Raw genomic sequence first — 14,116 nt, 5'->3', positions numbered from 1 at the left:
TTCAGGGGTCTCCACAGCGAATCAGTTGCCATACACAAAATAAGCAAAGCATGAAACTCATCCTAGTGAGGACACAGTTGACCGTGTGAATGTCAGTGCATCACAAAAACAGAAATCTGAGGCGCTAGTTTGTAAGTATATTACACACTGCAATAACGTCATCTGAGAACAGTCCGTTCTCAAATCACTATAAAACTAGCTTGTACAGAGGTGGTTTAGTAATTTGCTCATAGACACTTGAATCGAGCAGAGAAATACTATAAACAGGGTTCCCACTCCTTCCCTGAAATTATTTTCCAGGAGGTACAGACACATGTCGCGCCGCGAACTGCCAGCTGCCGAAATCTGCCGGCTGAACACGTCACAGGCCGTCAGCCGCAGGCTTCTGGGGAAGGTAGTCAACATCTATCTAATCTTTGAATGCATTTTTCCTTTAATTTCCACAGCAGTTAGTTATGTTCGAAACTTTCCACTGGTTTGTTGGTTAGCCCTCCTTTGCAAGCAAGTTACAATGCCGCTAACGCTAACAGGCTGATCTGCAGTCAGCTGGCAGTTTGGCTTAGTAGGTAGCTCGACCTGCAAGCACAAAAACAAAACCTACCTCAAGGTGTTTCTTCATGTTAAAATTAGAGTCATTGGATGTGTACAGCAACAGAGGTTCAAGTGGACAATAAAGTTCTCTACTCCTTAGCCCTCTGTGATCCGTAAATTTCTACAAATGCAAACATTTTTTTCATTTTATTGTGTCTTTGTAGCTAAGCTTATTTATGGAAGAGTTACCTAAGGGTTAACAGGTTTGAGGCCAATCAGAGAAGATGTGTTCACCCTAAAAGGTTTTTGTCTTTGGAAAGAGGGACTCAGCATTCCTTAGATGGTGTAGGGCACCCGGGTCGGACTTGATGTTTGAAATACTGACCGACAGCTCAGATTTAACTGTCTGCAGTTCCGTTTTGATGGATGTTAAATTTTCCACTCAAAGCCGCAAGGAGCTGGGTCTTTAAAATAACCGCCGTCTTGTTACAGAGTGAAAGTAGCAGTTCCTCCTTAAGGTCAGAGATAGCAGCATCTGAGGGCCTCTTCAAAAGAAAACGTAGTTGATGAAGATGTTCACCAGCAGGACCAGAGAGACCACGACCAAGCAGCCTTGAGATCTTAGGCAGCGTCTCCCTCAGGTGGGTGTCAACGGTGTTCACCGTCAAAAAACAAAACAGAAAAAAATTTAGATTATAAATCAACATGTAACCAAAGCACTCTGTGTATAACACCATAGTGTAGGATGTAGTTCAGAAAATGTCAAACTATACTTTTCAAGAATAACATAGTATGGTCTGTAGTTCATAGGATAGCATCTTATAGCATATGATGTGGTTCAAAAAGCGCAAAATGATAGGATGTTTTCTAAAATTCTCATGTATATGTGGTTCAAAAAATGTCATAGTGCAGCATATTGTCAAAATAGTACGTTATTCAAGAAAACATCAGAATATGTCGACTAAAAAATGCCATAGAATAATAGTTCATTGCACAAGTAAAAGTATAGTAATATTTAAAACTGTTCAAATTCTTATATGTTGCTAAAAAAAACTAAAACAAAAAAGTCATAGTAATATGTCAATTAAAAAAGCCTGTAGTATAGCAGGTCGCTCTAAAAACGTCATAGTTTCGCCTTTAGTCCACAAAACGTTGTTCTGTTCCGGCTGTCTGAAGTAGGTGAGGAGCAACACAAAAACAGTCCAAATGCTGGTTTCCAGAGGGTTAGACGAGTATTTATTTGAATGAGTAAGTTTACAACAACACAACATGTGAGAGGGTTAAAAGCAAATGGGTGTTAGTAAAATAAAAATAAACAGAACTAAAAGTGAACTTCACATTGTCATTGATGGGCAATCCAACCAGGAACAAAGTAAAAGATCATACAAAAAAACTCTTACTGTTCACTTTTTAAAACCCAAAAACACACCACAGTAGCACCCTAAACTACAACTACCAATGGGCTCCCTGTTTTCCTTTCTGAACAATTCAAAGGTCCCTCTCTATCTCCCCACACATCTCCAAAGTTCTGCTGAAGCTCAGCTTCCCCTCAGAAGAAGTGCTGCCAGATGAAGGAGCCTTTTGAGAGGCAGCTGGCATCGTGATTGGACGGTACTTTGGTCTGTTCCAATCCAGCTTCAGCTCCAGAGACGGCAGGCGGGACGAGTCAACAGAGGCTGGGTGGACAAAGGCATGCAGCTGAGTACAATCCAGAAAACAGGAGGACACAAACATAGTATAGTATAAAATATATATAGTATATTGTATAAAGAAAAGACACATACTCTGCAGAATTGTAGTTTTTGTGGGCTGACTGATTTACTGATTATTGGTCTTTTATTTTTTTACCAGTAATAAATCCATTTAGTTTGGATCCTTCATCTACCTGTGGTCTCTCTGTCTTCTTGAGTTATTTGATTGGTTATATGTCACAAATAAAACTCCTTTAACTTAACATGTGTAAACAAACAAAAACGTATCTACAAAGTTTTCTGTTAGAGTTTGTGTTCTTCTAAGTTTAACTCCAAGATTTTAAATACTTTCATTTACTGCAAATGAATATCTGCTCCAAATGTCTCACTAATAAAAACAAGTGTACGCTTGTTTAACGGGTTAAAAATGCTCGAGTTTGCAGCGCAAACTATATACTCCCAGTCCCGCTTGACTTCTCGCTCCGCTTTTGCCTCCAGCATAAGCCCCGCCCACAAAAACGTCACAATGTTTGTAAACAAATAAAGGGTCTATTGTCCCATCTACTGATTCATGTCTATCAGCGCTATTATATGACAACAGACACGCATGCACATAGCTTTCAACACGTTTGCATTGACAGGGGGAGGATAAATATTTTTCCAGGATAAGTTACCCATTTGACCCTTTTTCTCATTTTCCATGACGGGAAAATTGGTCTATCATTTTCTACATTTTTCAGGACACGTGGGAACCCTGTATAAATATTACATTTGTGATAACAGAAGCTCACTAGCTCCCTGCACAAGTGCATCTTGAGGTACCTTCAGACCTAAATTGAAATGTTATCTTTTTCAATGTTCTTACATTATCTCAATATAATTCCAATCACAAAAAAATTACTTGTGATATGCATGTTAGCTGCACTTATACCAGGGCATGACATAGTCCTGATCAGTCCATCCAAACGATAAGCAGCAGCCTATCTGCCTGCCACACATCCTGGGTTACACTTGTTTCCATCTGTTACAGACTGCAGAAGGTAAATAGCTATCAGCACTTTGTCAGTGCATGATATCTAGTTTAGGAGTGTTGGAATTACACTAGACTGGCATAACTACTGTAAGGATACACAACAATATGAAATGCAGTGACCAGCCTCACAGCCACAACTAGGAGGTTCCTGGAATCCCAACGCAAGTAATCCATGACCATATTCAGAGGACATATATTTGATAAACAATTTATTTACAGAAGTACAAGTAAATTACATTGACTTCAAGGCACAGTTATAAGCATTTCTTTGCTAACCTGCTTTGAGGTTTTACAAAAAAAATAAAGAAAAGTACAACATACAGCTGCTGACAAACATGCCTCAGGTAAGTGTAAAATGAATACAAATAAAGCTGTACATAAAAATATAGAGTCAGTCTCTGTCTGCAGTCTCCATCTTTACTCTGCAGCCTCTTTTTTCTTCTTTTTCTTTTTCTTCTCAGACACAGGTGTTTCTGGGGCCTCTTCTGCGTCCACAGTCTCAGTCTTTTGTTTCTTTTTCTTCTTTGCTGGACGATCGGTTTCTTCTGCTCCATTATCTGTGACAGCAGCTTCTTCAACCTCCTCTGCTTCAGCTTTTCGTTTCTTTTTCTTCTTTGCTGAAGGCTCCTCTGCCCCGTTCTCTGCAGCGGGGGTCTCCTCTGCCTGGACCTCCATCTCCTCGGCTGCTTGCTTCTTCTTTTTCTTCTTTACTACAGGAGTCTCTGCCTCTCCATTCTCCACCTTCAGGAAGGAGAGAAAAGTATGGTCAGACAACACTAACTAGCAATCTTCACTTGAATGTGTAAAGACTTGAACCTCAACTATCCTTTAGCTGTTTAAATGTGTGACTCTCTTCAGTGATCAAGCCCACTGATTTGGACCAGCCAATGGTTCGGAGTCAGGATAATGTAGCATGTCGTACACTGAGAAAGAACCATGTGTGTGGTCAACTCTCAAATCAAAACATGCAACTTCATATGAAACTGAAAGAAATGCCGACCTCAGCTTCACTGTTGGCGTCCCCATTTGCTTCAAGTTCTTGCAGCTTCTTCTCACGCTTTTTGCGTTTCTTTTCTTTCTTGTCCATCTTGCGTTTGATCTCGGCTGCAACATCAGTGGCCTGTGATGTGGAAAAAAAAAAAGGTGATTACAATCAGAGTAAAACAAATCAGGTTCGTCTTGAGAATCACGAATGCTGCATCAGACTCATTAAATCAGTTTTTACCCTCAGAGATTTCAGGGAAAGATTTGGTCATCATTCACAGCATCGACACACTGAACGTATTATCGGTGCATTTTTTTAAAACTTGTGCTCTTTCAGTAAATGCATCCGTGTTGCGTTCAGTATATCACACAGCCTAACATAACTGGGCTCACCTCTTTCACAGCTTCTTTCATGACGTCCACATTTTTCCGTGGCACGTCGCCAGTCTCGTAGAAAGACAGGCGCTCTTCCACCTGTTCACGCAGCTTGTCACCAAACACGCTTGTAGGTACCTCTGTAACAGTAAACAAACTAAAGCTCAATACAAAGCCAGCAGGAGATTACAGTGGGCTTATCGGTGTACTAAAAAGCATGTGGCTTTGCTCAGGAAATAGCTTCTCAACATCAACCACAAGGATGAATGCTGTTGACGAAAAATTTGAGCATCATTGCAAATATGCCACACGAGTTACAATCCAAAACAGGCACATGAATTGAATCCAAAGCAGTGGAATTGCACTCCAAAAGGCCCGTCACTCACCAGAGAAACAGTCAATACGCGAGGCGATGGTGCACTTGTTTGCCAGATATCTAGAGATGCGGCCTTTATTCTTGGCAGCTGCACGTCCAATAAAGGTCGAGTGGAAGATGAGGCCGTACTTGGGCGTGTTGCCACGTGTCTTTAGGGCTCTGTGTGGAAATAAAGCTACTTTCACATTCAGCATCAACAGTCAGTATAAAATATTATCCAGTGGGGAACATGGGAGGAAATCATTTGATATTTAATTGATATATGGTAACTAATATGCCTGCAACAGCTCCCTCTTGTGGAGAAACGTAAGAACATGAAAGTTAAAAGCCAGCTCTAAAAATATCAAATTGTCAATGTCACTAACACTTCTGAAAGTTGGAGATAGTCTGATTATTATAGGACTGCCACAGTGATAATAAATGTAATCTGACATCCATGGTTCAACAGCTCTGACAACTATTTTACTCAGTTGTTGGTTCCTCAGTTAAAAGGTGATTTACAAAACCACTGACAAGTCTGTAAGTCTCTACAATTACCATTGCAAGGAATAGAGCCATGGTTTTAAAAACAGAGGTCTTTTTTCCAGTATTCTACCTCTGTGCTGTGAGTGGAAGCTCAGACTGTGGTGGTGCATTAGGGTGAGAGGGATCACTCCAGAGAAGACATTAAATTCTTGTCTCCTCCAGTCACCCTGCTCTGCTCCTGCCCAGCCCTGCCATCACTGCAACCACTTCTTTCCCCAGCAGGGAGGGGGTGCCCCAGTACCTGAACAGGGCCTTCTCAGCTCCCAGGATCTGAACGGTGGATGCTGGATACTTGGCCAAGTTGGTTAGACTGCCAGCATGGGAGATCAGACGAGCTCCAACCTAAAGGTAACAAAAACGTTTATCAATTTCTGACCAAAACATAAGGAGCTCCACTTTAAGCACAGATGTCAATGAACTGATGCAAACTGGGCACACAACTTGAGGACCATCAGCACCGGATGTATTTTTCATCACACTAATTCAGTGGATTGACAGATTTTGGTACAACATCATTGGTCCTGTGTGCTGAGAAAAAAAAATAAATTCTGCTTACCACTTCTCCAATTAACGCTGCCAGGTTCGGAGCCACTTGGCTCATCTTTGAACGCAGATACTCCTGCAGCTCCAGTCGATAGGCAGCCAGAGACACGACACGATTTGAGAACCGTTCTATGTTGATCAGGTCAATAGGAGAGATATCCATACCTGGAGGGGAAAAACATCGGGAGATGTTAAGCAAATATGCAAGTTCTACTTGCATATTTGAAGTGAACAGATGCAGCACGTACAAAAACCTTACACACTGCATGCAATACGTGGTTGTTTCTCCCGACAGGATCCGCAGTGAGGATTTGTGCCTTCACTACAGGTTTATGAGAGAGCTAATCTACCCCCCTGTGTTAGACACCAAGGACGATTTTTGGTCCAAGGTGGGCAAAAAAGGGGCACAATGAGTCTTTGAGTCAGAAATGTGTCTCATATTTTAGGGTTTATACAAGAACAGGTGTAAAAGTGTGGAAAAAAGTGGTTGAAGTCTTTCAGGCAGAGACATTGGCTCCTGAATCCAAAATCTGAATGAGAATGTAATGTGCTGACCCATAGAAGAGCGAGATGCCTCCAGGATGGCCTGAGCTTTGGCACCGTCCATCACAACCTCTTCCAGGCTCTCCAGACTCTCCTCTGACAGCTCCTTCCTGTTGCCAATAAGCTGAGCCAGGCGGCAGTACATAGAGTTGTCCGATACGATTTTAACCAGCTCTGGGAAGTGGTAGCCGTACCATTCACTGTAGACAAAAAAACAGAGTGCTTCAGAAAACACTTGAAGCTGCTGAATAATACATAAGTACAAATTTCAAACTTGGGTAATCACAACATCAATCCACAGCACGTTTGGTGGGTACATGCACATGGCAAGATGTCTCACCCAACAGTGCTGCCTCACCAGACAATAGCTGGCAAGCAGAAGTGTCAGGAGAGGTTGATATACCTCCTGTTTCTATACAGCCAGCACTCTATGGTGTGCCATCTGTGGTAAGCATTAGGAGGATGCTCAACACCAGGCATGCAGCACCACAGACACTGAATAAAGTCCTCTGCAAACATCCATCATCTATACACCGCTTAATCCTCATTAGGGTAGCGGGGGGGCTGGAGTCTATCCCAGCTGACTTGGGGTGAAGGCAGGGGACAACCTGGACAGATCAGTCTGTCGCAGGGCTACATATACAGACAAACACACTCACATTCACACCTACGGGCAATTTAGAATAACCAATTAACCTCAGCATATTTTCTAACTGTACAAGGAAGCCGGAGCACTGGAGAAAACCCACACATGCACAGGGAGAACATGCAAACTCCATGTAGAAAGATCCCGGGAAGGCAGAGACGTGAACCAGAGATCTTCTAGCTGCAAGGCGAAACTGCTAACCACCACTCCACTGTGCAGGCCTCTTTGTAAACAGTCTGTTTTAAACCTACAGTAAACAATCTTTGGTCCATGCAACATCTTTCCAACTATTAAACATCTGCTGCTGACTGTACACCCAATCAGCTGTAGCACTACAGGAGTACAATGTGGCCATGTAAGAGGAACCAAACCCAAACTATAAGAACTGAAGCACTACAATCTTACAAAACTTCAACTAGTAGCTTTAATGTGCGACGAGAAACTTACCGCACACGCATAGAGAAAGTGTTGATGTCTTTGTCCAGCTGATCCAAAAGAGCAATGGACTGGAATGATCATGTTGTCAGCCCTGTTGACGTTGAACTTTACTTTAGCTCTGGAGTAGCTGTGGCCAAGACCAAGCTGTGCCTTGGAGGCTGCCAGGGCAGTCAGACCTTTCACTAGGGAGTGGAAGTGCAAACGCACACCTGATGGGACATTACAGATGAAGAGTGTTTGTTGGAGTTAAGAGGAACAGTGGCAGAACAGCTTGTGCTCAGTGGCTGTTCAGATTTTCAGTATGAACCTTCATGAGTGTCAGGATGACAAGTTCGCATCACAACAGGCCACAATATTTCTAAGCACATGTACAAAATGTTTGCGCTACGCTCTAATCCTAGGAACCTTACTTTAGCTGAATCATTTTTATTCAAAAATACAAATCAAAGTACACCGTCTCCTCACCTCTTGTTATCTCAGCTACCACGCCACCAGTTTGGATAGAGATGCTAAACTCTTCTTGTAAAGCTGCTCCAATCTTGGCATCGGAAACCCCCAAGGAAGGTTTCTTCTTCCCAGAAAGGGGCAAGTTTGTCTCCAAAAACAACTTCAGGTCAGCGTGAACCACACCTGCACGTGAAGGAAGGGAGATTACCTATGTATCTGGACGTGAATGGTTGGAATGTAGGCTAAGCTCTGCTGCAAATAACATGTAAAAGACGTGGCATTTGTGACCTCTGCCAATGTTGAAAGCTGGTCAGCCTTTAGGGTGCAGCTCCACATTTGAAGCCACAGCACTATTTAAAATGTAGAATTTGACATAAGTATTGATTCAGCTGATCCCAACTCATGTTTCACCTTGTTCAGTTGTTTTCAGAGGGAAACTGCAGATAAATCAGTGTATGTTACACTCCATTATGCATTCTGTACTTTAGTATAGTTTTGTTATGTATTTGTATTCTGGTCTCAACAACCCCCTGTATTTCTATTCTAATTATGAGATCATTTTATCTTTTCAAAATTAAACTTACATGCTACCTGTGTATTGGGAGACAATACAATTTATTCAATGAGAAATGCACCGTTTTTAATCAATCTCCACCAAAAAGTACTAAGGAAATTTAAGGTTACATGCAGGGGCAAAAATCCCATTTCATTTTTGGAGGGGACAATAAACAGTAAAATTTCAGAGAGTAATTCCTGGGGGGGGGGGGGGGGGGGGGGGGCATGAAAAAAATTGCTCTCTCCTGCTCCTTTGGAATTTGCCTTGCAGGGTTGAGCCCTCAGCATGTTATTAAAAGTAATAGCATTTATAGCATTGTTCTGTCTTAGTGCATATTCTACCTGCATACAGGTTTTTCTATGGTTAACCAGCAAAATCAAAGTTATTAGGTGGAAGGTGGAAATGATACACTTTTATGACCACACTAAACTCAAATAAAGCTAATATGCATAATTATCCAAGATTTATTTTCTCCAAAGAAGCTGAAAAATGTTTTGTGCCAAGTTTTTTTAAACAATCAAAACTGAACAATCTTTGACTTTGAAAGAAATCAGATATCTGTCAAACTGAACATGGTGATAACTACTGGACTAACTACTAGCCTACAAAAAATAATAAAAATCTTCAAAATCTGGGTATCTCTAAAGAAATAAATCTAATGTCCGTAAAATATAAATTGGGCTTATATCTGACATTAATATCCTGAAAGATGTTTCTGAAAATCCTGTCTACATTTCCTCCCCTCCTTTCCCTCATCTATTTTCCTCTGTCCTCCCCTGTCTCTCTGTGTCACCTCTGTCACTGCCGCTATTCTACATACTCGTTTGAGCCTGTTAACGATCATAAGCTAGGCTATTTTCTTACCAGCGTGCTGATTTAAAAAAAATAAATAAAAAAATTACACATTAGCGTAATTTCTCATCCTTTCAAAGATCATTGCACACTGTTGACACACGAAGCTGCAGGTAGCCCAGCACGCTGGAAACGGCATGTGGACTAAACCACTTGAGGAATTGGGGGGGGGCATAATCTTTCAACAATTAAAAAAATAAAAGGTTTTATGTTTAGAATTTACAGTGCTTGTGTTGTGCTTTTATTAAACATTATTATTCAATTGTTTTTGTGTGCTTACAATGATTTTTGGGGGGAAAACTTTATGGAAGGGGGGGGGACACAGGGGACGTGTGGGATTTCTGCCTATGGTTACATGTAAGCATATGTATTCACTAAAAGGCTTTCCTCAGATGTTCAGGATAGACATTGCGCTGTCAGCATGGTAACTCAGTGGATTGACAGATAATAGAACATCATTACAACTGAGGATCCGTTAATCTCTGTCATATTAAAGACTTAAAAAAAGACACTTGCCTTCAGAAATGGCATTCATGTTCTCCAGGGCAGCCTGAGCCGACTTGAAGGGAAAGAAGGCAGCCAGGCTCACCATGCTGTTGAACTTTGCCAGGCTCAGCACGCTCTCCTCCACCTGGAAGACGCAAACACACGGTTATCTGTGTCCCATTTAAAGGCCAGTGTAATCCCACATAGAGCGGTAATTAGAGGACCCACCTGAGGGAGCAGCATGCCGATCTCCTCCACCTCTTTGACGGCGAACAGCGCGTAGCCCGCCGCATGCTCGAACAACACGTGTAACACCACCTGCGGAAACAAATTGTAAAAGACTGAGAAGGGAAATAGCTATTGACTAAAAAAGGTAACATACCAACAAAACAACCAATAAAATAACGTCCGAGTATAGTTTACGTGTTGGGAGTTTGCACGTGGTAACCAGCGAGTTATTCTGGGTGCGTGTCAAGCATGCAATATTAGCTTTAAATACCGCAAATACTTAAGAGTGTTCTCTAACTTGATAATGTTACTACACTTCAGTAGTGTAATGCATTGGCACAACATTTACACGTAACCACGCTGTCGTCTGGATGAACCCACGTGTTGACCTGGGCCCGTACGTGCCTGAAAGCTAACTTATGCTAACTGCATTGCTAACACAGCGCACTAACACAACCGCGAGCTCCCGTACAGCGTCATAAAATACATATTAGTGGGTCTAACTTGTACCACTGCAACTTACAAAGCTGCTCTACTCTCATGTTAGCAATGGCAGTTTAACTAGTCTAAAATAGAGACGTTTTTCCAGCTAATGCTAGCCGCCTATGTGGCTAACATCTCCCAGATGCCATGAGGCCTTCAACTCCGCTGCAGGAAACCCCTCAAACTGGCCATTTCTGCACTTAAAATGTCCGTCCTCTCAAGTATTCTAGAACTATATCACACAAGTAAAAGGCTACAATAACGTCCAAACACCTTACGCCACAGTCTTACCATGATTAGAAAATCTCCGCAGCAGCACGCAGGTTGCGTCTGCTCTGTCGCTTTACTTGGGGGAAAAGACGGAGACTGCACGTTTCACCGAAGTGCCACATGACCCAAATCCCGCGATATCTGTCGAACACTGCGAGAGACAATGAAGAAGCCGCCACAAGCAGAAATTCCTACAGCAGAAAGTTTGCATTGTCAAAGAATAATTCAGTTTCAAGATATAATGCTTGTATTGTATATTTTTGTACTGTTTAGAAAATCACCAGAATAAACCAACAGTGTGATACTGCCCTTGAAATAGTCCTTCTTTTATACTTTGTGGCACTCAACCTCAAACCCGTTGAAGATTAGGAGGTCTCGGGTGTAACAGTTTATCATAAGTCAGCGCACATATCTTGTCTAGTGTATAGTTATAGTTTATCATACAGACTCAGTCCTCAGCATGGAAGATATTTGTGTTGAACAATTTTCTGGAGAGATGTTTTGCCATTCTTCAGAGACTGTTTTTTTTTCTTTGCTAGAGCGGTTGTGCTGCTGTACATTTCTCTTTAAATACCCGAAAGGTGTTCTGTTGGATTCAAGTCAGGACATATGCTTGATCAGGTCTTTTCTTTTTTCTTTTTCTTTTTTTTTTTTTACTGCTTCCTTCTTCAGAAACTCTTTTGTGATTTTCTTTTTGTAGTGTGCTTTCTATCATTATCATGCTGGAATATTCTTCTTCTGCCACGTCTCTGCAGACCAGAGCCATCAGTATTTTGATAACAGCAAACAAACAAATAAACCCCTGAGCCAAGCAAATTTATCTTAGTCTCATCTATGCTCACAGTATTCACCAGGCTTCTTTTTACAATCTTTAATAAAGTTTAATCTAGTTTTATTTAAAAATCTAGACTGTGCAAGTAGCCCGCTGGTCATCACTGTAGGAGGACGACCATTATTGCGCATTCTATGCCTCCTATTTACTGTTGTGATATTGTTTCAACTGATTTTTAATTTGTCACTGATCTTCCAGTACCATTATCAGTGTTTTTGATGTCCCACTATTAAACTCTGGCAATCCGGATAGATGCAGTCCATAAGTCTGGAGTTTAGAAAGTTCTCAGGCTCACAGTTAATTTTATAACCATGTTCACACAATTAGGCAAACCTGAAATCACAGATGTACTCTGTTTTGTTTTAGTGATTACAGATTTTCTCACTCATATCCCACAAGTGTATTCACTTTTAAGGATGTTTTACTTTGGGGTTTTCATTTTCAATATAGTCTTTTGGAAGTATTTGTTTTTGCTTTTCCTAGGAGGATATACTCTTTGTGAACTTAGAAGAAATGCATTTATTGAGAGGTGATATAATTTTAATCACTGATGTTGCTCAGAGGTATACTTACTTCTGTTGTATGTGACATATGTAAAATATCATGATAACACATGTTAAAATTGCTAATGCAAGGTGATGGAAAAATGTAACAAGAGCTTGTGCGTCATTTTGTTAATGTTTCACAACAACAGAAGACGCCCAAAGCTGTTCTCATGTACTTGAATTGCAGCAAACCAAACAGAACAATAGCAATAATTTTAACTGCCCACTTGCACAGGGTATTTTAACCATGGAATAGACTGCAATAACATTTGACCAACAAGCAGGAAAACATTTAAGTGCCATCTTTAGTAAAAAGCATCAATAAAACTCTTCGAAGTCATGAAGTTTCCAGGTAACAATTGAATGTGGGTCCATGTGTGCACAAACCAAAATAAATGACAGGTCATTAATGTCACAGTGTCTTAGATAATAACTCAGAGCCAGGGATTTATGATTGGCCTCTTTGGACAGAACGTCTCCTGGGCTGTGCTTTTTTTTTCTTTAGTATTTAAACTTTGTGACCCCTAATGAAAGTCACATACAAACTGAACTTTACTTCTTGTTTAACACTTTGTCCTAGTTTCATCTTTTTTTCTAAAATATTTGTTGGTCAGATTCAGGCAAATGTGTTTTACTGTCATGGGATGATGTGAATAATATCTCTGAGGACCCATCTAAAAATATAAATAATTCCCAATACAATTTGACAGCAAACTTATTTAATATGTTTAGAACATATTCATCCTACAGTTTACGCAAACTACTAACCTAGCCCAGACAGTACAGGGGTTAGTTATCAGAGTGTTCATTTTTTAAATCCTGTCTAAGGCCATATATATATATATATATATATATAACATGATAGTAGAGCTTACTACCCAAATTAAGAAAAAGTCAGATTCCTGAGTAATGTCTGTGTTTCTAGGAGCATGGAGCAGAGTGCTTGAAGGAGCGTGTTGAGGAGCGGATGTGAGGGAGGACAGTAAAAAGCTTAGGGATCAGGAGAGGGCTTGATATAAAGGCTGCCTGGGACAGGCTGACACTCAGACCGGTGGAGCTCTGCTCATCTTAAAGCACAACTTCCCCAAACAACTGAATACGGCTGACACAGCAAGTGAGTAACATGTGGTTTCTTCTGCTTCTTGGTCTCTTGGACTTTCTCTCGTCCTCTGTTACTCCCATCTTTCTCCTCTTTGACGTCCTGTCTTCATCTGCTCACATTTGTCTACAGAGCTGTCTTGCTTTTGTAAGCATGGCTGGTTCATTCCAGCTTCTTATCTCGCTTTCTTAGTCATTCTGCCCCACAAAGCCCCCACACTTCTCCCCTTCCTTATCTCCTATCAATTTGTCAACCTCTCCCTCGCATTAGCATAGGATCCCTTCTTGTGTGTTTCTCTCTGCTGTTCTCACTTATTGTTCCTGGTGCACACACACACACACACACACACACACACACACACACACACACACACACACACACACACACACACACACACACACACACACACACACTGCAACTTCTGTCAAATGCTGATCTATTTTCACTGTCACCTATCTTCACAGCTGCTATAAAAGCACTCTCTAATTTCTAAAAGTGGCCTGGCCTCGGGACCACTCACACCTGTTCATGTGGGAACACAAACTGTAAGTCTGCATAAACCTACTGTTCTGTATGGACTGTATGCTAATATGTATGTGTATATGCATGTGTTTGTGTTTAGGAGAGAGCAAG

General features: G+C 41.2%; 1 protein-coding gene and 2 non-coding genes across 3 annotated transcripts; all 3 read right to left on the bottom strand.

The window, feature by feature from the left end:
• Positions 1-3,447: 3,447 nt before the first annotated feature.
• nop56 (NOP56 ribonucleoprotein homolog) lies at positions 3,448-11,150 on the bottom strand. Its single transcript, XM_022200714.2, is given in 13 exon segments — positions 3,448-3,996; positions 4,256-4,375; positions 4,633-4,754; positions 5,001-5,149; positions 5,757-5,857; positions 6,072-6,223; positions 6,614-6,801; positions 7,695-7,756; positions 7,758-7,894; positions 8,151-8,315; positions 10,057-10,171; positions 10,255-10,344; positions 11,029-11,150. Coding segments are annotated over 13 exon segments (1,728 nt in total). The 5' UTR covers positions 11,032-11,150; the 3' UTR covers positions 3,448-3,672.
• LOC127534259 (small nucleolar RNA SNORD57) lies at positions 4,453-4,519 on the bottom strand. Its single transcript, XR_007942291.1, has one exon. It is a non-coding gene; the product is annotated as a small nucleolar RNA SNORD57 (small nucleolar RNA).
• Positions 6,336-6,455, bottom strand: LOC127534263 (small nucleolar RNA SNORA26). Its single transcript, XR_007942295.1, has one exon. It is a non-coding gene; the product is annotated as a small nucleolar RNA SNORA26 (small nucleolar RNA).
• Positions 11,151-14,116: the final 2,966 nt, after the last annotated feature.

The sequence above is a fragment of the Acanthochromis polyacanthus genome, chromosome 5, assembly GCF_021347895.1.
Source record: "Acanthochromis polyacanthus isolate Apoly-LR-REF ecotype Palm Island chromosome 5, KAUST_Apoly_ChrSc, whole genome shotgun sequence".
Classification (NCBI taxonomy): domain Eukaryota; kingdom Metazoa; phylum Chordata; class Actinopteri; family Pomacentridae; genus Acanthochromis; species Acanthochromis polyacanthus.
The sequence above is the reverse complement of the archived record's forward strand: the minus strand, read 5'-3'. Positions and strand labels throughout refer to the sequence as shown.